Source organism: Gopherus flavomarginatus, chromosome 1 (genome assembly GCF_025201925.1).
Source record: "Gopherus flavomarginatus isolate rGopFla2 chromosome 1, rGopFla2.mat.asm, whole genome shotgun sequence".
Lineage (NCBI taxonomy): Eukaryota > Metazoa > Chordata > Testudines > Testudinidae > Gopherus > Gopherus flavomarginatus.
In genome coordinates this window covers 44,879,387-44,905,853 of record NC_066617.1, presented here as the reverse complement: position 1 = coordinate 44,905,853, position 26,467 = coordinate 44,879,387, and the positions used below count along the sequence as shown (strand labels likewise).

The 26,467-nt window shown below is 42.3% G+C and overlaps 1 protein-coding gene across 1 annotated transcript; it reads left to right on the top strand.

Annotated features, from left to right (window-relative positions):
* The first annotated feature begins 14,200 nt into the window (after positions 1 to 14,200).
* LOC127042829 (hyaluronidase-1-like) lies at positions 14,201 to 25,958 on the top strand. The gene is made up of 3 exons (XM_050936265.1): positions 14,201 to 15,121; positions 24,195 to 24,284; positions 25,530 to 25,958. The coding sequence occupies exons 1-3, from the start codon at positions 14,201 to 14,203 to the stop codon at positions 25,956 to 25,958; spliced, it is 1,440 nt and encodes a 479-aa protein (XP_050792222.1).
* The last annotated feature ends 509 nt before the right edge of the window (positions 25,959 to 26,467 follow it).

Genomic DNA, 26,467 nt, shown 5'->3' with positions numbered 1-26,467 from the left:
CGTATGGTCCCGGTGATTGCAGGCATTCAAGAAACATCCGTTCTTTATCTCGCTCTGTTATCCTCAGCAGAGTGATATCGTTCATGGTAACCTGGTTGAAATTAAGGAATTTAAGTGAGGGGGCAGAGAGATGCGGGAGGGGAGAAAGGATAGTGCTGAGCTTTTTAGTGTTTGGCCAGCAGGAATCTTCCCAGCTACCAGCCACGCGGTGGGGGGAGGGTGGGAGGAGAAAGGGGGGTGATTAGCAGTGATCTTCCAGTATACCAGCCATGCGGTGGGGGGGAGGGGTAAAGCAATTCTAGAGAATTGGATTGGGGATGGGAGGGCTTGGCGTCTGCTGCTCCTTGTTAAGAGGTAAGAAGCAGCACAGGGAGAAGCTATATGCCTTTTTATATGCCTTACCATGACAGCATGCAAGCTGAATTGTGCTGCCCGGACCTGCTTCTGTGTTGATTTGTTACACCAGAGCCGCAGGCACTCAATACTAAAAGAATCCAAATGCGACCTTGTAGTGAAATCACATGTGCTATGTAGGGTGAATAGTGTTGTTCACTGTGAAAGAGTATAACCATTGTTCTGTGAAATGTATCTTTTATAATCCTTCTATCACTATTTTCCCCCACTCATGCAGCTGCACATTTTCAAGCCTCCCTACTCCATCCCGAAGGCTAGCTCAGATAAGGCGGAGGAAGAAGAGGACACGAGATGAAATGTTCTCAGAAATCATGGAAGTAACACGCAATGAAAGAGCTCATCTGAGGGAGTGGAAGGATGTGGTAGCAAAGTACAGGAAAGATGCCAGTGAACGTGAGGGACCAACATTTGGACAGGAGGGACCAATGTGAGGATAGGAGAGACGCTCGAGATGAGAGGTGGTGGCAGGAAGATCAGAGGTGTAGGCAGGAAGATCAGAGGTGGCGGGATACAATGCTGGAGCTGCTCCGTGATCAAACTGACATCCTCCGACGTCTGGTGGATCTTCAGGAAGAGCTGCGGGGTCACAGAGTGCTGCTCCAGCCCATGTTTAACCACCCTCAGTACTCACCATGTTCCATATCTTCCACACTCAGACGTGTAAGAACGCGTGGGGGAAGGCTTTCTGCACCCGCCCACTCCACCCCCGTGGACAGTCCAACCGAAAGGCTGTCATCACATTGAAATGTCCTTAATGGCCTTTTTCTTCCCTCCTATCCTCCTCCCAAACCACACCCGGGATACCTTGTTAATTCTCTGCCTCTTTTTATAATTACATGCTTTTTAAAGGATAGTGACTTTATTTCCTTAAGCAAGCTGCAATCGAAGGGAGAGGGTGGGTTGCTTACAGGGAATGACTTTTAATAAAGAATACATGCTTTTTAAATGATAGTAACTTTATTTCCATAAGCAAGCTGTAATCGAAGGGGGAGGGTGGGTTGCTTACAGGGAATGACTTTTTATAAAGAATACATGCTTTTTAAACGATAGTGACTTTACTTCCATAAGCAAGCTGTAATCGAAGGGGGAGGGTGGGTTGCTTACAGGAGGAGTCAATAAAGTGGGGGAGGTTCATGAAGGGGAAACAAACATAGCAGTCACACCATACCCTGGCCCGTGATGAAACTCGTTTTCAAGGCTTCTCTGATGCGTACCGCTTCCTGGTGTGTTCTTCTAATCGCCCTGGTGTCTGGCTGCGCGTAATCAGCGGCCAGGTGATTTGCCTCAGCCTCATACCCCGCCATAAAGGTCTCCCCCTTACTTTCACAGAGATTGTGGAGCACACAGCAAGCAGCAATAACAAAGGGGACATTGGTTTGGCTGAGGTCTAAGCGAGTGAGTAACATTCGCCAGCGGGCTTTTAAACGGCCAAATGCACATTCTACCACCATCCTGCACTTGCTCAGCCTGTGGTTGAACAGCTCCTGACCACTGTCCAGGCTGCCTGTGTATGGCTTCATAAGCCATGGCTTCAAGGGATAGGCTTGGTCACACAGGGTAACAATAGGCATTTCAACATCCCCAACTGTTATTTTCTGGTCTGGGAAGTAAGTCCCTTGCTGCAGCTGTTTAAACAGAACAGTGCTTCTGAAGACGTGAGCGTCATGAACTCTTCCTGGCCATCCCACGTGTATGTTGGTGAAACGTCCCTTGTGATCCACCAGTGCTTGCAGCACCATTGAAAAGTACCCCTTGCGGTTTACGTACTGGGTGCCCTAGTGCTCCGGTGCCAAGATAGGGATATGGGTTCCATCTATCGCCCCACCACAGTTAAGGAATCCCATTGCAGCAAAGCCATCCTCTATGACCTGCACGTTTCCCAGAGTCACAACCTTTTGTAGCAGCAGCTTAATGATTGCTTTGGCTACTTGCTGCACAGCAGCCCCCACAGTAGATTTGCCCACTCCAAATTGATTCCCGACTGACCGGCAGCTGTCTGGCGTTGCAGCTTCCAGAGAGCTATTGCCACTCGCTTCTCCACTGTGAGGGCTGCTCTCATCTTGGTATTGTGGCATTGGTATTGTGGTATTCAGGGCAGGGACTTATAAAAATAAGTCACAAAGTTCCAAGAAAGTGCTCTTACTCATGCAAAAGTTTCACAACCACTGCGAATCATCCCACACCTGCAAAACTATGTGGTCCCACCGGTCTGTGCTTGTTTACCGGGCCCAAAATCGGCGTTGAATGGGTAGAACTTCCCCCATTACCAGCAGGAGCTCCAAAGCGCAGGGGCCCGCGGTTAGGGAGAATTCAGTGTCCATGTCCTCATCACTCTCGTCACCGCGCTGCCGTAGCTGCCTCCTCCTCTCCTGCGTTTGCAGTTCATGGTTCACCATAGACAGCACGAGAATGCACGAGGGGTTTATAACATCCACGATTGCGCTATTGAGCTGAGCAGGGTCCATGCTTGCTGTGCTATGGCGTTTGCTCAGTTCACCCAGGAAAAAAGGCGTGAAATGGCTGTCTTCTGCTTTCAGGAAGGGAGGGGTGATGCTGTACCCAGAACCACCTGCGACAATGATTTTTGCCCCATCAGCCACTGGGCTCTCAACCCAGAATTCTAAGGGTCAGGGGAGACTGTGGGAACTATGGGATAGCTATGGGATAGCTACCCACAGTGCAACGCTCCGGAAATCGATGCTAGCTTCGGACCATGGACGCACACCGCCGAATTAATGTGCCTAGTGTGGACGCGTGCAATCGACTTTATAATGTCTGTTTTATAAAACCGGTTTAAGTTAATTCGAAATTACCCTGTAGTGTAGACTTACCCTGTCTCTTCTCTTCTCTTCTCTTCTCTTCATGTTCTTATGTTGGGCTCATGTGGGTATCTGTTTTTGATATGTGCTTTGTAAGAAACACAGACAGACAATTAGTGCTTTCCAAATGTAACATGAGAAAACTGCAAGGAAAATATGTTCCATATGTTCTAAAAGGAAATCATCAATACTGAAAAAGGAGTTTTAAATAAATACACGTGTACTTGACAATGTCACTTCAGTAACGATGACTTCTTGTTACACGTGGCAAAATTAGAGTGTGACAAAACATGATCTGGAATTCTTTGTTATTGGATGTATTAAATAACAGCACAATTTCTGAATGCCCTGTTATGTATATAATTTCTTCCAACATATTTTTTCATATTAACAGAGAACCTGAAACATAAAAAGCTATGTATTTAGACACCTGATCTCTGCAAATCTGTAATGTTTTCCAGAAGTGGCGAGGGCTAACTCTCAGAATTCAACAGGGAAAGTAGAAGTGAACAATATGAAGAACATTCCAACAGTTGACCAGGGTGCCTAGTAGATACAGTAAGTTTCCTTCCATAATTTATACTCTTCCTCTTTCCCTTTCTTTTTGTGAAATTTCAGTTTGAAAAATAGGAAGGTCAACTGAAAAGGGAACAGGCATACATAGAGCACATTACATCTCAGCTTATTAACAACTGTGAAATGAGACAGTTTAAAAATACATTGGGCCATATCCCACTCAATTTACTCATTTGAGTAGTCCCATTGAAATCAGTGAGACTACTTTCATTTAATAGGGCAGAGAAGACTAGGATTGACTAATTGTTCCTGAAAGACCAGTAGAATGTATGGGCTAAGTGGTATATTGGTGAGTTTGGACTCCTTTAATAAGGTGCTGTGACTTGGTAGTAGCATAAATATCACTTAATTCCAGCCACTCTTATGTTAACTAATTCTTTTATATTGCAACAGTTAAATAGTTATGTAAAACATGCATAACTGCAGAGGCAAAAGTTTTGTTAAGGTTGTCATATCTCTCTTCTAAAAATGTGACTAGAGGATTGTAATTTTAAAATCTCATTAATGCTCAGACATGAATAGGCAGTAGGTCTGAAACAAACAAAAGGAAGAACTTCTTCACACAACGCACAGTCAACCTTTGGAACTCATTGCTAGGGGATGTTGTGAAGGCTAAAACTGTAACCAGGTTAAAAAAAGAACTAGATAAATTCATCGAGGTTAGGTCCATCAATAACTATTAGCTAATATGTGCAGAGATGTAACTCCATATTCTGGGGGTTCCTATCCTCTGACTGCCAGAAGCTAGGAGTGGATGACGGGATGGATCACTCAGAGATTGTCTGTTCTGTTCATTCTCTCTGACTACCTGGCATTGGCCACTGTCAGAAGACAGGATGCTGAAATTGATGGACCATTGGTTTTGACCCAGTATGGCCATTCTTATGTAATTCAAGGTTAAGATTCTTGTACCATCCTCATCTTTGTGCTCTCGTCCCCAACTATATTTTCATTTTGCAATCATAGATTGCAACAGCATGGGTCTTTGATGATGTGACCCGTGCACACCCCTTTATCAGATACAACTGTGGAACTACTGCCAGTTTTGCAAAGATTTACACTGTACTGAGAGGTGAGCCTGTTGCCCACATGGGAAGGGAGCGCACAATGCAGGTTAATCTCTTGCCTACATTTGGAGTTTAGGGTCTCTGATCAGTACTGGAAGGTGAATGAGGTACATGGGATTTCCAAATGACATCTGGATAGTGGATGGGAACAGAATACAGGTTTCAGAGTAGCAGCTGTGTTGGTCTGTATCTGCAAAAAAAACAGGAGTACTTGTGGCACCTTAGAGACTAACAGATTTGAGCATAAGCTTTCGTGGGCTACGGCCCACTTCATCGGACTCATAGAATGGAATATATAGTGAGGAGATATATATACATAAAGAGAACATGAAAAGGTGAGAGTTCCCCAACCAGCTCTAAGAGGCTAATTAATTAAGATGAACTGTTGCCAACGTGTGTAATGACTCAACCATTCCCAGTCTCTATTTAAACCTAAATTGATAGTATCTAGTCTGCATATCAATTCAAGTTCAGCAGTTTCTCTTTAGGGTCTGTTTTTGAAGCTTTTCCGTTGCAATACTGCCCCCTTTAAATTTGTTATTGAATGGCCAAAGAGGTCGAAGTGTTCTCCTACTGGTTTTTGAATGTTATGATTCCTGATGTCAGAATTGTGTCCATTTATTCTTTTGCATAGAGACTGTCCAGTTTGGCCAATGTACATGGAAGAGGGGCATTGCTACCACATGATGATATATATCACATTTGTAGATGTGCAGGTGAATGAGCCCCTGATGGTGTGGCTGATGTGATTCGGTCCTATGATAATGTCACTTGAATAGATATGTGAACAGAGTTGGCATCGGGCTTTGTTGCAAGGATAGGTTCCAGGATTAGTGTTCTTGTCCTGCGGTGTGTGGTTACTGGTGAGTATTTGCTTCAGGTTGCGGAGCTGTCTGTAAGCGAGGACAGGTCTGTCTCTCAAGATCTGTGAGAGTGAGGGATCATCTTTCAGGACAGGTTGTAGATCTTTGATGATGCGCTAGAGAGGTTTTAGTTGGGGGCTGAAGGTAACGGCTAGTTGCGTTCTGTTATTTTCTTTGTTGAGCCTATCTTGTGGTTGGTGACTTCTGGGTACCCTTCTGGCTCTGTCAATCTGTTTTTTTCACTTCATCAGGCGGGTATTGTAGTTTTAAGAATGCTTGATAGAGATCTTGTAGGTGTTTGTCTCTGTCTGAGGGATTGGAGCAAATGCAGTTGTAGCTTAGAGGTTGTCTGTAGACAATGGATTTTGTGGTGTGTCCTGGATAGAAGCTGGAGGCACGTACGTAGGTATAGTGGTCAGTAGGTTTCTGGTATAGGGTGGTGTTTATGTGACCATCACTTATTAGCACAGTGTCAAGGAAATGGACCACATGTGTGGATTGGTCTAGGCTGAGGTTGATGGTGGGATGGAAATTATTGAAATCCTGGTGGAATTCCTCAAGGGCTTCTTTTCCATGGGTCCAGATGATGAAGATATCATCAATGTAGCACACGTAGCATAGAGGGGTTAGGGGAAGAGAGCTAAGGAAGCATTGTTCTAAGTCAGCCATAAAAATGTTGGCATACCATGGGGCCATGCGGGTACCATAGCAGTGCCACTGACTTGAAGGTATATATTGTCCCCAAATGTGAAATAGTTGTGGGTGAGGACAAAGTTGCAAAGTTTAGCCACCAGGTTTGCCGTGACATTATTGGGGATACTGTTCCTGATGGCTTGTAGTCCATCTTTGTGTGGAATGTTGGTATAGAGGGCTTCTACATCTATAGTGACCAGGATGGTGTTTTCTGGAAGATCACTGATGGATTGTAGTTTCCTCAGGAAGTCAGTGGTGTCTCGAAGATAGCTGGGAATGCTGGTAACGTAAGGCCCAAGGAGAGAGTCGACATAGCCAGATAGTCCTGCCGTTAGGGTGCCAATGCCTGAGATGATGGGGCATCCAGAATTTCCAGGTTTATGGATCTTGGGTAGCAAATAGAATACCCCTGGTCAGGGTTCTAGGCATGTGTCTGTACAGATTTGTTCCTGTGCTCTTTCAGGGAGTTTCTTGAGCAGATGGTGTAGTTTCTTTTGGTAATCTTCAGTGCGATCAGAGGATAATGGCCTTGTAATGGTTTTGGGACTCACCACCTGGTGCCTCCTGCTGGTTGTCTCTGGGAACTAGCTCTGTCCAGTGGCATGTCCCCTCCTGGTGGTGTCCCGTCCGTCGTCTTGCCCTCGATTGGCGAGTAGACCCGCGTTGCTCCCAACTTGCAGTGTCCTCTTCGAGGTCACTGCCCTCCGACAGTGCCCTTTAGTCCATCCACACCCCCTCCTGGGGGGGTAGGGGTGATCAGCAGTCTCTCTGCACCCCAGCCACCATGTACAACCACCCATCCCAAAGTCTAATCCCTCTTGTCAGGGATCTGGCGCAGTCTATGATGGCTGCTCCCTATGGCCGATGGCTGGGTGCACTGCAAGTGGGGGAAGGGGGGACCCAGGCCCACCCTCTACTCTGGGTCCCAGCCCAGGAACCCTCTGGTGGCAGCCTCGCTGTCCTCCTTCTCTCCCCTCATCTGTCTGCTTCCGCAATGGCCCGTTGCACCCACTAGGCCCTTCCCTTCAGGGCCTGCAGTCTGGCAGGCTATGGGCTAGAGCTCCCTAGCTTCCCCGAGCCTGGCCAGCACTTTGATGTCTGCGGTGCTAGTCTTCCACCTTTGGAGACTAACCTTCCCCTCTTAAAGGCCTAGGACAGACTCACTGCTCCCTTCCTGGGCAGCCTTCTTATAGGGTTGAGCCTGGCCCTGACTGGCTGTCTCCAAACTGGGCCCTGATTGCCTCACAATAAGCCCTTCTTTAATTGGCTCCCTGTCTGCGCAGGCGCCCTGGCCTGCCACAACCCACACTCTCTGTGAGTGGGGCAGTTCGCCCCACTACAGGCCTGTAGAATGTGGTGTTAGAGAGCTGTTTAGCGGTCTCTTGTTCATATTCCAACTTATTCATGATGATGACAACCTCCTTTGTCAGCCTTTTTGATTATGATGTCAGAGTTATTCCTGAGGCTGTTGATGGCGTTGTATTCAGCACGGCTGAGGTTATGGGGCAAGTGATGCTGCTTTTCCACAATTTCAGCCCGTGCATGTCTACGGAAGCAATCTATGTAGAAGTGCAGTCTGTTGTTTTGACCTTCAGGAGGAGTCCACGCAGAATCTTTCTTTTTGTAGTGCTGGTAGGAAGGACTCTGTGGGTTAGTATGTTGTTCAGAGGTGTGTTGGAAATATTCTTTGAGTCGGAGACATTGAAAGTAGGATTCTAGGTCCCTGCAGAACTGTATCATGTTCGTGGGTCTGGAGGGGCAAAAGGAGAGGCCCCAGGATAGGGCAGACTCTTCTGCCAGGCTAAGAGTATAGTTGGAAAGATTAACAATATTGTTGGGTGTGTTAAGGGAACTACTGTTGTGGTTCCTTGTGGCATGTAGCAGTTTAGATAGTTTAGTGTCCTTTTTCCTTTGTAGAGCAGCAAAGTTTGTGTTGTAAATGGCATGTCTAGTTTTTGTAAAGTCTATCCATGAGGAAATTTGTGAAAAGTAAGATATAAGGTATCAAAGTGCACATACAAAATTTCAGGTGGGATGGGGGTATATGTGAGAAAGGTCAGTCCAGGGATCAAAATTGGATTTATAAAGTGAATTATAATATAGTTTGGAGCATGAAGGGAGCTACCACCATAAGGCAGCAGTAAAACATGCATGCTCTTTTTTTTTTATGTTTACTTTTTCAATGTCATGAGTCTCACAATATTTGGTGTTTTTTCAAAGCCTTAGCTCCCACAGTCCTGTGATTAAATGAGAATCTCAGCTTTCATTTAAAAAAAAAAAGTAAATTTCTAGCCTTCATTGTTGTATTTGAAAAAAGCTTGAAAACATGAAACATACAGGCTCAAATGCCAGAAGAATCTAAATTAAAAAAATCCAAATGTGTTATTTTTAAAATCTTATGATTTTAAACTAATCTCATGGTTGTCTGATGTCTGATTGATGAAATATAGGAGCTGGCAATCTCTTAGTTTCCACAAACACAATATAAATAACAATAAAGCACATAATACACTGTCACTGGTGGGCTTTATGTGACACTGGCAAAGAACTGCAGAAAGAGTCACTTTCTTCTATCAAAGAGCAAGGAACTATATTGGAAATAAGGAAACAGTGTTCCTTCTAAGGTCTTGTCTACACACAAAAGTTGTACTGTTTTAACTATACTGGTGTAGTTAAAGTGGTACAACACTGTAGATGAAATTATAGTAGTATAAATGTGCCTATATCAGTTTAGGTAATAAGCTATCCAAGTATAAGGGCTAGTCTACACTGGCAACATTAAAGTGCTGCTGCAGAAGCAGTGTTTTAACGTGGTTTGTGGGGTCGCGGCGCAGCGCTGGGAGTGCTCTCAGCACTCTAAAAAAACCACCTCCCTGAGGGGCGTAGCCACCAGCACTAGAAGCGTGACTCCCAGCCTGGCTCTCAGCGCTGGTGCACTGTCTATATTGGTGCTTTACAGCGCTGAAACTTGCTATGCTCAGGGAGTGTTTTTTCACACCCTTGAGCGAGAAAGTTGCAGCACTGTAAAGTGCCAAAGTAGACAAGCCCTTAGATACCTTTATATTGGTATAACTGCACACACTGTGAGGGGTTGTACCAATGTAACTATTTTGGTAAAAATTCTCATCTCTAACTTAAATAGTAATACCAGTACAAACATTGTTGGTAGGTCATGCCTAAGGCTTTGTCTAGGCTAGGTCTTAAAGGTATGTTAGCTAACATGTGCTAACTAACATGTTCTAAGTCCAATGTAGACAAGGTAGTGCATACTTTAACATGTTGTTAAGCTTGTTTTAAAGCCTAAATTCCCCTTGATTTTAACTCAAGCAGCTCAGTATGTATTAAAACACACACTGCCTTGTCTATCTCAGAGTTTTGTAACATGTTAGTTAGTAGGTGTTAGCTAATATGTCCATAACATAATATGACCTTTAAGTAGCCTAAAGCTATTCTCTCTGCTTCATTGCAAAGCTTCCACTTCGAACCTTGCCAGCCCTCTCCTGCCTGGCTCCTGCTAACCGATTTGAAGAAACAGTACCAATACCTCACAGTAAGTTGGAAGAAGGGATTGGATATCCCTTATTTAGAAAGAAGGGTCCTAAAGTTACAGGGACAAAAATAATAATAAGATAAAATCATATTTACCTTTAAAACACTGAATATTAACTAAAATACATGGTGAGTGGTTCTCAAGTTTTAGTAAGCAATTCTTTGAATGAAGAAAAAGTCTTTATTTTTGTGATTCTTTGACACAAAAGCCACTCATGATCAATCTGTGTTGGTGAAAAAATTATTCCAGTTCTTTAGAATAACTTTTTAATAGAGAATATTTCCATAAATGTGACTCATTTATCCAGTAGAGATGAAAACATTTGAGATTTAAAGACAATTAGATACAAGGATTGTAAAATACAAAAACATAAATGTATTAATATTAAATGTATAGATTATTGTTTCTCAAGAAGTCAATATACAGATGGTGGAATATAATATGGGAGATTACATCTGAGGGCTATTATATTATAAATTAGACCCTGAAATGTCAGCTGTCATGAGGTGTGTTGGAGTCCAAATAGCTCAAATAATCAACAAAAGAGACCGAGTAGCAGTTGGTTGTCTGGAAGAGATCAAAGAGACCAGGTGAATGAGATCTTTTATTGGATTAATTTCTGTTGGTGAGAGAGACAAGCTTTCAACAGAGCTTTTCTTCAGGTCTCTGAGTAAGCTTGAAAGCTTCTCTCTCTCACTAACAGAAGTTGGTCCAATAAAAGATATTACCTCCAGGTATCTCTAATATTCTGGGACCAATATGGCTACAACAACACTGCATGCATGGAAGAAGTCAAGTTAGATGTAATCACAATTTAGGAGGGTATTGTTTTACTAGTGCTTAAAGTGTACCTCAATCATTTTTGGGGGGTGGGGGGAATGTCTACATTGTCTTGATTAGGCATAAAGGTGTTTCTTTTAAAGTAAAAGAGAATAACTCCTCCCTCTCAACTTTGGAATACCCCTCCCCCCTCAGTTTCATCTGATATTAACCCACTACAAGTTGCATACTTTGATGGAAAATATTTAGGCACAGTGGACATAAAAGTTTATTTTAAATTAACAGAATTTGCTTGGGAATACTGTATTCTGCATATTTCTATTTACATAAATAGTGACGGAAACTAGCAGAAATTATCAACTTTTTTTATTCAGTGAGGAGCAATTATCAGTGATTAAAGGATATACTGTAATTAGTCCAGTAGCCTGACAGTCCTAAACTTCAACAACATATGCAGACATAAATAGCAAATTGTACTTAATTTTGTGTTTTGAGTGCCTGATTTGAAGCCTACTTAAAGTTAACAGAAAGACTCTCATTGACTTCAATGTGTTTTGGTTCAGGCCCTTAACTCTTTGTTTATGAGGGGCTGTTTTTGTTTTTAGAATATAGACCAGAAACATTGACAGCAGATTCTCTTCTGAGAACACTCCAGGGACAAAGAAAGATAGGCACATCCTTTGAAAGTTAAATGAACTATGACAATGTGTCACCGAATGAGAAAAACAGGCGAATTTGAACCAAGATTGACAATCAACTGGAAAATGGAATCGTTAGCGCCTGTGCTCATTATAGAGCTGGAATTGAGGCAGTCCAATTAGTGCTTATGCATGAGACCAATAAACTCACAGTCCAGATAAACAGCAGTGGCCCCAGTAATAAAAGACTTTTTGTTCATGTTTAGGAGATTGTGTGGTGCATTTGTGAAACAGTAGGTAATTGTGTTTTCCCTCAGTTTTTCAGCATCAAATATTAACCTTATTTATTTTTGTAAAGACTTGCTCCACTTGGCCTCAATCATTGTTCTGAAGTGAAAAATAACATCTGCAATAAAATCACAATTTGCAGAAACCAATTTTAAGTCAATAAATCTAGATTGGTTCTTGTTTGCAATACAAAGAGTTTTAGGAATTCTCTCTGTTCATCACTGAGCTATTATGCTTCCGTGTCTAATGGTGAGAGGTTTTAACGAACAATGCCTGTGACCACAATATACATGAGTAAACCGATTAAAGGTATTCAACATATGTTGACTGAGAACATATGGGCACCTTCTGGAGAAAGAATTCCTTGCTTTTCTGAAGGTTTCTGTGCAAATTAAACTTTTTTTTAGCTATAAGCAGGAAGAAAATACAGTTATAATGGGGCTTGAATAATAAACATTTTTATTTATGTTGTGATAGTGCCTCAGAATCCCCATCAGGGATCAAGTCCCCATTGTCTAGGCACTGTACAAACAACCAGATAATTTCAGATAAAGAGAGGGAAAAGGAGGCAGGAAAGTTGCCGGGCGGAGGGGAGGTAGAGAAGGCAGCTGTCAAAATATTTCAGAGTGTTCCATTTATTTTTATGTGTGTGTTCCAGCACTTTGGCTGATGCCATCTGTAGGGGAGGGTTGGAAGTTTGGCTCTCATTGTAGAAGGGGTCCCCGAACAACAGGGGGATAGCTTAGTACTGATTCTGTCACTTGTCTTTCCCATTCTCCTAATGTAGCAATTGGCTAAGGAAAGGAAGAGAGTTGGAGAGGGGGCAGGAAAAGAGAGAAACGGGCTGGGGAGGAGAATGGTTACTATATCAGAGACCGAAGGCCAACGGATTGGAATCAGGAGGAAAAGCAAAAGACTAGGAGAAGGAACTGGTGAAGAGGGAGAGACACACAATACTAGAGGCTAGCGGATGAAAATGGAAGGGCGGCACAAAAGACTAGGGGAGTCCCAGTCCCAGATATATCACTTGCAAGCGGCAACACTTCTTCGAATAATGTACAAACTGGATATCCTTCTACTTCATCGTACCTGCTGTGGGTAATTGGGGAGGGGGCACTTGCAGCCTGATGGCAGAGCTAGTCTCACAATACTCAGTCACTTCCACTAACATTTTAAACAAAAATCAATTCCACTTTTTCATAGGTACTTGACACTTCCATGGATGATTTGTTGATATAATTAATTCTCTTTACCATATTGATTTCTAAGTTAAACCCAGTATAACATCTAGCCTTCACACTTTCAAGAGTCATTAATAATGTCATCCTTCTGACCTGCTGAGTGATTATAATTCTTCCACCTACTTCTTTAGAAAAATGACAATTTTGTATCACAGTAGATACGGGCCTTAGTCTTTTCTTAGACATATGGTATATATTATCACATATCTGAGTTCTCTTGGTTAATCTAAGTAGGAAAGACACTTCCATCATGGTTTTTTTTAAATTACCTTCTCCTATTAAATTGATGCGCAGCTATAAGTCTGTGGGTAATATAAGAAGAAGAAATCATAGAACCAGAGTGTCAGAAAGGAGCAGAGCTATAGGGAAAAAAGGATGAATCTGGCTAGAGCTAGCTGCACAATGATACAAATATTCATGAAAACTTTTGAAACAAAACCACTTTAGTTTTGTGTGACATTTTTCATTTGTCAACAAAAAACAGAATCTTTTTTTGTGGAGAAATTTCATTCTGCTGTGAAAAAACACTCACTTTTTAACTTCTTTCCAATGAGAAAAAGGCAGAAGGGAGCAAAAAAGTCGGGGAAGGTGGTGAAAAAACTACTCACCATATGTTCAGTACTGAATTGGCACACAATTCAGTAAGTCCCAGCACCAAGAAGCTTTAATTATAATAATTATTATTATTGCACTATATATATATTGCACTATTTAAATTGTGATGACCCCTAGACATCCCAAAAGACAGTTTTAGATCCCAAAATGTTACATCCTAAGTAAAACAGCTGGTGAGTACACAGGATATGCAGGGAAACTGAAGCACAGAATAAGTAGGATGTTTTGTTTTAAAAATATTCTAATATGATCATATTAAGTCAATTCTTGTGTCTTCATGGAAGAAGTGAGTCTTTCAGAGGGTTTGAATGAAGAGAGGAAAGTTTCTTGGCAGAAGGGAAATCAAGAAAAGGCTGAGTATTGGAAAGTGCTTCCTGACCTGACAGTGAGATCTACCAATCTGTAGAATAGTTTCCCCAGGTACGCACCTCATCCTTGAAGGCATTTAAACGCTGACTTATTTTTGTCCTGTTTATAGTTTTGTCTTTGTCCATATCTGTTGTGAGTACAAAGTTAAAAAAGAAACCCAAAATAAAAGCCATTTCTTTGACACCATATCTATCCTTGCTGTGAATATTGGTTTTTTTAAAAAACATGTCTTCTTGTTTTTGTTTTCAGGGAAACCATCGCATCAGCCCCAGCGAAAATAGCAGACCATGTACAATCTGTGGATTAAATGGATAGAAATTACAATGCTGCTTATTATGATTGATGGCCAACTGCTCAAGCAGGCAAAGGCCCCACTGCTACTCCACAAACCTTTCATTGTTGTTTGGAATGCACCTACGGAACAGTGCAGACTGCGATACAAGGTGGACCTAGATCTCAATGTTTTTGACATTGCATCAAACACCAATGAAACTTTGAGTGGATCCAATGTGACAATCTTTTATCACACTCATTTGGGGCATTACCCCTATTACTTAGACAATGGGGTTCCTGTCAATGGAGGGGTGCCACAGAATGAGAGTCTGATAAAACACCTTAACAAAGCTAAGTCTGACATTGACCATTCCATACCCTTGAAGAAATTCCAAGGACTTGCAGTCATTGACTGGGAAAATTGGAGGCCCCAGTGGGACAGGAACTGGGGTAATAAAACCATTTATAGAAATAAGTCTCTCGAACTAGTTAGGAGACGCCATCCTCAGTGGTCAGAGGAGAAAATTAGGAAAGTTGCTAAGGAAGAATTTGAAAATGCTGGCAAGAGTTTTATGAACAACACTATCCTTCTGGCTGAGCACATGAGACCGAATGGTCTATGGGGTTATTATCTTTACCCAGACTGCTACAATTACGATTACAAAGAGCATCCAAAAGTATACACAGGTAGATGCCCAGACATTGAATCTTCCCGCAATGATCTACTGCTTTGGCTGTGGAAAGAAAGTACTGCTCTTTATCCATCCATCTATCTGGATTATATATTGAAGTCAAGTCCAAATGCTCTGAAGTTCGTTCACTATCGGGTTAAGGAAGCAATACGTATTGCCTCAGTTGCTAGAAAAGACTATGTTTTGCCTGTTTTTGTTTACTCCAGACCATTTTATGCCTATACTTTACATGTTTTGACGGAGGTAAGCAGACATATATAGAAATCTAAAGATTAGCCATACAATCTCTTGGAAAAAGCACTTCCTAGGAGTTTCTCCTTGCATAATAACAGTTATAGATGCATTTGTGTTTCATATATAGAACTATCCTGGTAAAGAAAGACACCACAGTCATGGTACAAAACACTAGAGCTTTCAATAGTGATCCTGCTGTGGTTTGGTCTATTACTGTAGAATAATATTGTATTCTTTTTATGAGAGTAATTTAGAAGAAAGTACAAAGCAATTCTTTCCTTAAGTAATTAAATATTTCAGATTAATTCTTCAAAGTGGGAAATGGAGTTGACAAATCTCAGTGAAGTTTGAAATCCATTAATATTAAGGGAAGATAGACATTCATGAAAAAGGTATCTCAGGGTTGAGTTTATTTGTTTTCTTCCCAAAATGGAAGCTCACTTGGTACAGAAATGAACTAGACATATCAACTAGGTAAGCCCAAGTTTAGCTTGGCATTCCTAGCTCCTGCATGAGAAAATTTGCACAGAGGCAGAATGTGACAGCAGGCTTCCTAGAGGAAGGATGAGTATGTTCTCCTGGCCATATTGTTTTCTGAAAGTACAGTATATCTGATCATACACAGTAACTGAGTATCTGGTTTTTGGCTTTTTAAATCTACTGTATTACAAAAATACAATTTCTATGTCATGTGACACCTCTTCAGCAAATGATAATTGAAGGAAATATTTTTAAAAATACAATAAATATATGAAGGTTACAAAATAGGGGGTTGAGATATATGCACAGACATTAAGATTTCTGATAACTATGATAATCATAAATCTTGTTTTGGATCCTGTATATGCAACTGCTCAGAGCATGTAATTCCTGAATGGCTTCCTAAATAGATTTTTGCTATAGGCTGTCCTACCCTAGGCATGGAAGGATTTGGTTTGATCCATTCCTGAAGTGCGGACCCAGTTGGGGAGCAGGTTGCTTCCTCCTGACAAGATTAATAGCCCTCTTTGGATATTGATGCCGCTCCCCTTCCTTCCCTCCGCAACCCTGTCTTGGGTCATGGAGAGCTGTGGCGTTCCCCATACGAAAATGACATCATGGTTGGTGGCTTGGGGTACATCTACACTACGGGATTATTCCGATTTTACATAAACCGGTTTTATAAAACAGATTGTATAAAGTTGAGTGCATGCGGCCACACTAAGCACATTAATTCGGCGGTGTGCGTCCATGGTCCGAGGCTAGCGTCGATTTCCGGAGCGTTGCACTGTGGGTAGCGATTCTGTAGCTATCCCATAGTTCCCGCAGCCTCCCCTGCCCCTTAGAATTCTGGATTGAGAGCCCAGTGGCTGATGGGGCAAAAATCATTGTCGCGGGTGGTTCTGGGTAAATGTCATCAGTCATGCCTTCCTCTGGGAAAGCAACAGCAGACAATCATTTCACACCCTTTTTCCCTGGATTGCCCTGGCAGACGCCATAGCACGGCAACCATGGAGCCCATTCAGCTTTTTTTTTTACAGTCACCGTGTATGTACTGGATGCCGCGGACAGAGGCGATACTCCAACGCTACACAGCAGCATTCATTTGCTTTTGCATGCTAGCAGAGACAGTTATCAGTCTTTCTGTACTGTCTGCTGCTGGTGTAAATTGGCAATGAGATGACGGTTATCTGTCCTTCTGTACTGTCTGCTGCTATCATGGGTGCCCCTGGCTGAGATCGGCTGGGGGTGCAAAGGCAAAACTGGGAATGACTCCCCGAGTCAATCCCTCCTTTAGGGTTTCTAAAAATAGAGTCAGTCCTGCCTAGAATATGGGGCAAGTGTACTAGAGAACCAGTGTATCAGAGAGCACAACTGCTCCGTGTCAGATCCCGCAGAAATGATGAGCTACATGCCATTCCAGGGGGGTGTCCCTGCAACAACCCAACCCATTTCTTCCCTTCTCCCCCAACCTTCCTGGGCTACCGTGGCAGTGTCCTCCCCATTTGTGTCATGATGTTATAGAGAATGCAGGAATAAGAAACAGTGACTTGTTAGTGAGATAAAATGATGGAGAGGCAGCCTCCCGGTGCTATGACAGTCCAGGCAGGACATTAAGTGGTGCGGGGGAGAGAAGCCCAGCATGCCGCTGCTATGAGAGTCCAGGCAGGACAGAATCTTTTCTTTACACAGGAAAGAGAGGGGGCTGATAGAGCTCAGCCCCCAGTTGCTATGATGAGGACAGTTACCAGCCGTTCTGTACCATCTACTGGGAATGACTGAGAATCATTCCTATTTTCACCCAGGCGCCCCCGGCCAGCCTCACCTGAAGCCAGCCAGGAGCACTCACGGGTTGATAACAAGGACGGCTACCAGTCCTACTGCACCGTTTGCCACCGGGCAGGGGAGAGGAGTGGATACTGTTCTTCACTGCTGCAGCATCGCGTCTACCAGCAGCATTCAGTAGACATAGGGTGACATTGAAAGAAGTCAAGAAACGATTTCTTTCCATTTTCTTTCACGTGGGGGGGGGAGTAAATTAACGAGCTATTCCCTAAACCATGCTGGACAATGTGTTTGAACCTACAGGCATTGGGAGCTCAGCCAAGAATGAAAATACTTTTCAGAGACTGCTGGGGACTGTGGGATAGCTGGAGTCCTCAGTACCCGCCCCTCCTTCATGAGCATCCATTTGAGTCTCTGGATTCCCGTTACGCTTGTCACGCAGCACTGTGTAGCCTGTAGATTTTTTTTTCAAATGCTTTGGCATTTCGTCTTCTGTAACGGAGCTTTGATAGAACAGATTTGTTTCCCCATACAGGAATCAGATCCAGTATCTCTCGTAGGGTCCATGCTGGAGCTCTTTTTGGATTTGGGATTGCATTGCCACCTGTGCTGATCAGAGCTCCATGCTGGGAAAACAGGAAATGAAAATCAAAATTTCACGGGGCTTTTCCTGTTTACCTGGCCACTGCATCCGAGCTCAGATTGCTGTCCAGAGCGGTCACAGTGGTGCACTGTGGGATACCGCCTGGAGGCCAATACCGTCAATTTGCGGTCACACTAACCCTAATCCGATATAGTAATACCGATTTTAGCGCTACTCCTCTCGTCGGAGAGGAGTACAGAAACCGGTTTAAAGAGCCCTTTATATCGATATAAAGGGCCTCGTAGTGTGGACGGGTACAGCGTTAAATCGGTTTAACACTGCTAAAATCGGTTTAAACGCATAGTGTAGACCAGGCCTTGGAGTGATGGGGCTCAATATCAGGGCTGTGTCCATCAACTCTCACTTACCATCGGTGTGTGTGTGCATATTCAGTCCCACAGGTCCCAGAGTGCTCCCATCTGACTGGCCCAGTTTGGAGCTATGAGTGGGGGATTCCTGCTGGAGCCATGCAGACCCAGTCAGTCTCTCTGGCTGCTTAGTGAGGAAACACAAGGTATATAGCCACCTTTTCAGAAGCTTTCACTAACTTTGTGTGCCTCAGCTTGTTAATGCTCAGCTGGAGACTTCTCCGTGAGACATCAGAGTTTCAAAGATTCTGAGGATTCTCTTCCATGGAAATTGCCTGTCCTCAGCACCTCTAACAATCAGGCACCAAGGGGTAAAATCCTGGCCCTGCTGAAGCCAATGGGAGTTTTGCTATTGACTTCAGCAGAGTTAGGTTTCAGCGGTAGCCGTGTTAGTCTGTATAAGAAAAAAAAAAGAGGAGTCCTTGTGGCACCTTGGAGACTAAGAAATTATTTGGGCATAAGCTTTCTTGGGCTAGTACTCACTTCACCAGATGTATAAAATAAAAGATACAGGAGCAGGTATAAATACAAGAAAGAAAGTGAGTGTCAGTCACCAAGAGTGAAGTCAGTCTAATGAGACACATCAATTAACAGCAGGATACCAAGGGAGGAGAAATAACTTTTGAAGTGGTAAGAGAGTGGCCCATTACAGACAGTTGACAAGAAGGTGTGAGTAATAGTAGGGAGAAATTAGTATTGGAGAAATTAAGGTGCCACAAGGACTCCTCGTTTTTTTCCAGCAGAGTTAGGATTTCACCCAAGGTCTCCTCACCTGAGAACTCAAAATAGAAGCACACAAAGTTAGTGAATACTTTGGCAAGTGTTGGCTCTAATAGGTATGTTCATCATAAACACACATAGATCTAGAGATTAAAATAAAAATACCATTAATACTAGCTAAACATCCTACAATATGAAATCTAGCACAATTATATATTATGCAAACCTTCAAATATATGAGGCTGTACAAAGTTAATTGTTTACCTTGAACTAACTTCCACATTCAGTAATAGTAACTTAAAATTATATTGCCTATAAGTTACCCTTTTATTCACCGGGCTGTATTTTAGTTGCATATCACCTTCTTTTCATACCTGGATGTTTCAGAGATCTTTTCTAAAACATTCAGCACCTGCGTGCACGGCCCATTCACAGCAGGGGAAATCCCCCATGAGGAATGTTCAAATATGTATTTTGTGGTGAAAACAAAATATATGTCTTCAAAGACTGACTATGGGTACCAGGCTTGTAGCTTCTCCAGACTACATATTTGGCAGCATGAGCTCTATGAGTGGAGCTTGGGGGCCGGCAGGCTTTTTATAGATAGAGCACCGGAAAGAGCTCCAATGATCAGGAAAACAATGTTCATGGCTTTAATGTTTTAAATCTATTGTTTCATAGCCCTGATGTCCTCAAATGATTTTATATCAGCTCTTGTGGAACACTAGTTGAACACTGATACCTACTGTAATCTCACACTCTGCATTGCTCCTGTAGCAGATCGGAAATCCAACTGTAGCTCAGAGAGTCAGAGATTTCTTCCCCGCACTCTGGGGAAAGTTTCACTTTTTTTCTGGAGCACTTTACACCTTCCTATGACCCCCATCAGCTACTCTGGGCAGCAAATATAGGGAGAACAGAAACAAATCTACTCACACTCCCCCTTGCTAACAATGTGGAGTAGCTCCCTGCTATAGTCATAATGTGAGCAAGGCTTAGCAAGGAAGGTAATAAGGACTTTATTCCCTCTTATATGCTACCATGGCTCAGCAAGAGTGGGACGATCTAGCCCTATGGAAATGTAGCTTTTGTTTGGTTGCTGACACAATAGGATGTTCTGCACAAGCCCTAACATGTACAGTGCTAAAGATACAGCAAGCACCACAACGAAAAAAGTTAAGTTGAAGGAACCATTGTGGGAACCACCAGAAAGACTTGCAGGTATAAGAACCCCATGAAAGACAAAAATCCAGAGGCTAGTAACATCCCTGCAGTTGTGTCTCCCATGCCTCATTTCTCTTTACAAATCATTTGCCAACAGATCCTAACTTCTATGAATGGCTCTCTTATTGCTAAGTATTCACCACATAATTTATGCAAATGATTCTCTATATTGATGCGCTAGGGTGTTCAGAAACTGTCTCCCTAGACTACTAGCTATTACTGATGTGTGATCAGTGTTTGAAGTTACATGGCATTGTTTCTGCTCCCTGACTGGAAGAACAAATCTTTTCATAAAGCAGAATGACAAATAAATGATGAGTAATGAATAACAGCGACTCTTGTTCATGTAGAAATACCCATGTCCTCATGTCACGGTGTATATTTGTACAAAGGCCATTCCCCATGAGCAAAGCCATCTTTGCACAAATATTCTCCCATACAGAATAAGATGGGATATGACTAGATTGAAACTAAGAGTCATTCAGAATATGAAGTAACGATCACAAACATTTTTGTTGTATGCAACCAGCTCTAATTGCAGCACCAGTTTCCTTTCATGTTGATAAATTTAAATGGTTTAGTGCTCCTCCTTCCATCTTTCACTACAAAATGAAATCACCCCACTAATCAGCCTGTGGAGGGAGCCCTGGTGAGAGAGGAGTTCCCTTTTTGTATATATGGAGTGAGGATTCTACTCTCCCCCAGGGGGCTAGTCCAGAACACCAGCACAGGAGCAGAATCTTGAGGGTCTTTGGTTGCTGGAAACAGCATCCAAAACTTGGAACAGGATCTTGAGCATCAGCAAGAGAGAAGGAAACCAGGGTACTGTAGGGAAATATTGGTATGCTAAGCAGCTGTTGAGTCACAGAGGGAATGTTGAGCAGCTTGGGAGTGAGGGAAGATAAACAAGCATATTATAAAATGGAGCTTTTAAAATATTGTAAGTCCCTCTCTTTCCTCCATATGGCTCCTCTAGGGGTGGAGATGGAGAGAGCAAGGAGAAGAGCAGCTAACTACCTAGCCCATCTACTTATCTACTGTCACCATAGGATCTGAGCACCTCACATTATTTTAATATATTTGGCCTCACAGCACCCCATGAGGAAAGGAAGTGCTATTATCTGAAGCACAGAGAGGCTAAGTGACTTGCCCAACATCACATTGGACGTCTGCGGTATAGTAGGTAATTAAACTCGGGCTCCTGACATTGAGGCCAGTGAGCTCACCACTGGACCATACTTCCATAAAAGTCTGTATTTTCTATTCTTCTTCGAGTGCTATCCCTGTGGGTGTTCCACTTTAAGTGTCAGTGCAGCCCTGCTGGACACTGCTACTGAAAATCTCCGATTGACAGTGCAGGGACGAACTGACACCTTAAGTGGAGCACTCACAGTGACACATCTTGAAGAACCTCAGTAACTGCTCCAGGTGAATAACCCTCTCTATTCAGTTTTTGGTCCACATAAATGTGTTTGATTCATTGATCCCTTATTTTGTCTGACTGAGAAGAGATCACCAAGTTGTTAATGAGAGCTGAATTGTATGTCATGCTAGTTCACTGTGCCACCATGTGGTTGATTTAAAGCAGTCATAGTTGAGGATTTGTGTTTTTGTCATCTTCATGAAGTATTTTGCAGAAGAAAAGGGCTAGGGATCATTCATTACCAAGAGTTTTAGATATATCACAAAGTTACTCAACTTTTCAAAGTTTGATTTTTGAGACAAATATTTTTTTTACTGCTAAACTAAATCCAGTAAAAAATACACCACCATTTTCAACATGAAAGTAACACCAGTGGCATACCTTACTCTCTTCTTCTGGAGAAAGCACTGAACTATATGATTTTAGCGATAATAAAGTGCTCTCAAGAACTGCTTGGATGATCAGCAGCACCACGAACTGCAGGTGAGCCCAATAACATGGTATAGTACTTTGAAACCTACACGACTGACCAGTAGGCAAACCCTGTTGTTTAAAATATCTCCAGGATTTCCAATATTTTTTTATCTGACCTTTAGTTAAAGGTCACCTCCACCACTCACTTGTCCCAGGAATCCTCCTCATATGCTTCTCCAATAATTCAGCACACTTTCCTTTTCCTCAACCACTGATTTGTGTCTTCACTTTCTTGAACAAGAAGCATTTCAGGACAGGAAGGTCCTTACTTATAAACTGCTCAGTGCATTTAGAGAGTTATGTGTGATTTAAAAAAATAATAAATAACATTAATAATAATAAATAATGGAGTCATCCCGTTTCATCTATCTGTAGTTCTAACACACCTACTGCCATCACATGATCATCCCCTGAGCTCTTGGATGATTTCACAGTGATGCAGACAAGATAAGGAAACCTTATCAATATACTATTGAGCACCAGCGACTTTAAAATTTGCCAGTTCTTTATATGATGTTTGTATTTCTCTTTGCAAAGGCTGCACAGTCAGTGTCCCCAGCCTCGGGGGATGGGAGGAAAAGCGCTGACATTCCCAAATGAAAGCCACTTGCTAGGGACCTAGGGGAAGGGGAAGGGAAAGAAAGGTAGTTGATCTGGATTCTGTTTATTTATTTTCCTCCTTTCCCTGCTAAATGTAGCAGTTTACTGAATGAGCCATTTCACCATAGCATCTTTTTACATTGGGAGGGCTCCCCAGCCTCTCTTTTTCTGGTATTATGAAGTGCTCACACACATTGCTGAAGTGACACTAAGGAGGCTTTGTCTGAACACAGTTTATGTATTGGTATAATTACATTGTGATTTTTAACCAAAATAGTTACATCAGTACAACCCAAGTTATGCCGAGACATAAGAACGGCCATACTGAACCAGACCAGTGGTCCATCTAGCCAGTATCCCGTCTTCCAACAGTAGCCAATGTCAGATGGTTCAGAAGGAATCACTAGAACAGGCAATCATCAAGTATAAAAGTGCTTATACTGACATGTATCAGAGGGGTAGCCATGTTAGTCTGGATCTATAAAAAGCAACACAGAGTCCTGTGACACCTTAAAGACTAACAGATGTATTGGAGCATAGGCTTTTGTGGGTGAATACCCACTACGTCAGACAAAAGCTTATGCTCCAATACATCTGTTAGTCTTTAAGGTGCCACAGGACTCTGTGTTGCTATATACTGATATGGTTTATTTCCCTTACTGTACAGTTCTACCTGTTATTACTGGTGTATTGTGTCTGCCAACCTCTAAATCAGTGTAGTTAAATTGGTACAATCTGTGTGTATGGACAAAGTCTTAGAACTGCAAATACTCATGGACTGACTAAATGACAAACCAACATATTTATAATCCCTTACAAAAGAGGTACTAGAGTATTGTCCAAGGAGCTACAGTTCACAAGAGTGTCACTGCCTTTCTGCTCCTCCCATCTGTCTGGAGGAATCATTCTGAATATACTACAATACACTGTAACATCAATAGGAAAGTACATTTATTTGTATGAATAGGCAAAACATTTTTTAAAAATTATTTTAACTCCTTCCCCTCTTTCCACCCTACCCCTTTGCAGTTTCTGCTGTAAGTCAATGTTCAAAATCCTTCAGTGAGCCCCTGGATTTATTGTTGTTATTATCTATTATTTGTATTGTAATAGCACCTAGAAGCCTCAGACATGGGCCAGGACCCCATTGTGCTAGAAGCTGTACAAGCATAGAACAAAAGATTCCCTGCCCCAAGAAGTAGGGAGTTCATTATGGGCCTTTTTGAATATAAAAATTCTACAGCATAAATCGACATCGCCTCTGGAAAAAAGTAGTGCTTAAATGTTAGCGTGTCCTCTGCAGTATCTGGTACTATGGGTTCTGATGCTTTTGCAATGTCCAGTTTTGACACTTTCCTCTTTCAGACTGACCTGGTGAACACTATTGGAGAGAGTGCTGCTTTGGGGGCAGCAGGGGTTGTCCTTTGGGGAAGCATGCAGTATGCCAGCTCAAAGGTAGGTGGGGTGGATTTACAAATGTTCACAAGTTAAGTGCTATGTCCTTGATAAGATCCTCTCTCCCCACGCAGGCTCATTTCTACCATTTTACATCCTTACCATGAAGCTCTCCCTCACCCATCATTGTCACCAGCCTTTTGGCTGAAGATGATTGCTTGGGAGTCCTGTCATCTTGTTAACAATATACTTAAATTAGCCATTGCTTCCTAGGAGCTACATCCAGGGACCAAACACAGATGACATCCATAGCAGTGGATAACACTAATACTAAGATAATAAGATACAGTTTGAAACACTGAAATGAGAATGTAAACAAGCAGGTTGTTTAACAGTGTTTTGCTTGCATAATCTGTACATTACCAAACATAGGGCTATGTATTTGGCAGAGGATGAAGTAGGGAACATTTTTCACAGACCAAATGTTGAGCTTTGTCCTAAATTTTATAACAGAGTCATTGGTGGAATATAATCCCAACCAAGAAAAGTCCTGCTCCTCCTCACAAGGCCCTGGTACTCACCTAAAAAGTCTTACAGCCCCCTCTCCTGGAATTATCAAAGGCGACAGAAAGTTGCATTGTCTAGCTTTGCAAGGCACCTAGTAGGCCAACTCCCTTGCCTCACTCTTAGGCTGCAGGTGGAGAAGGCAAGTTGACCTTTGATAGGGCATTAGCAATACAAGAAGACACAACCTCTTTCAGTGTCTGATCCTGTTACTATCAAAGTCAATGGCAAAACTCCCATTGACTGCAGTGGTGTGGGATGAACTGCCAAACAAGTTCAGCGGCTTAACGTGGAGCTGAAGAATCCAAAAGCTATTTTTTTCACATTGCACACCAGCCAGTGAAAATTGTCTAGTAGCTGCTAAGTTAAAGGGTTATGGTGATCAATGTAGAAATCCCTAGTGCCAAAGCAATGTGTCAATACATGTTTTAAACCCCTTTTATTTTAAATCGTCCCTTTTCAACAATCACTAGAAAACCTTATTTTTAATAAAAAATTCAATATGTTGCTACCAGGCACCCAAAATAGAAAAGCAAAATGTAATAAAGATCAATATTTTACTGGCCTTCCCATGAATGCAGATTAAGCCAGGGGCTAATCACATGAGTAAGGCCTTCAGGACTTATCTCAGTATATCACTTTAGCCAGCAGTGCTTCTATGTTAATATTCTACCAAAAATACAGAAACTTGGAAATAACTCTGGTTACTGATTAACATTTCATACTCTTGTTTTCCTACAGGAGAGCTGTTCAGTTGTGAAAAAATACATAGATGGCCCCTTAGGACATTATGTCATTAATGTAACCTCAGCAGCCAAACTCTGCAGTAAAGTTCTGTGTAAGAAAAATGGGAGATGCATCCGTAAAATCAGTGACTCTTCTGCTAATCTGCACTTGTCGCCAAATAGTTTTGAGATTGGGGTCCACCATTCTGAAAAAGGCCCAAGATTCTTTGTGACTGGAAAACCTAGACCAGAAGATATAAAGGCCATGAAGCAGAGCTTCACATGTCAGTGTTACCAAGGCTGGACTGGGATATTTTGTGAACTGCCTGACCAAAGTCTACTTGAACAATGGGCTCACACTCTGTTTAATAGATCAAAAAATAAAATGCTCAACTTTCTCTTATTTGGATCCATGCAGGTTTTTCTGCTTCTCATTACACATTAATGTTTCTTACAAGGAAGCAAGAAACGTTGCAGTTGAGACTTCAGATCTCCTTGCTTAGCAAGTTTCCATTCAGATGGGAAATGGTGTTGCAGACTGTTGTTTTATCTTCATTATTCTCCATTTAAGTACTAATTCTACTGATCAAGGCAGCATATTTGCACAGTGTTAAGGAGATTTCAAATGCATCTCCCTCTTACTGGCCCCACTCATACCGTTCTATCTCATTCCTTAAGCAGACAAAACTCTACTGATCCACTGGGAGTTTTGCTCGAGTGAGAACTGAGTAAAGCTGGGTAAAGACTTCAGGATTTGCGCCTAGACAAAGAGAAAAAACAGGATGTAAAGGACCATTTATTTCAAAGGCTGGATGATTTAGAACACATTCATTCTGAGGATCTTCCCATTGACAGGGATCTAGTTTGTACTCCTCTTGTGTTTAAACACTATGAAAGTCAAATGAAGTTTTGGGCACACAATAATGTAGCATCAGGACTCAAACTGGTTTCAGC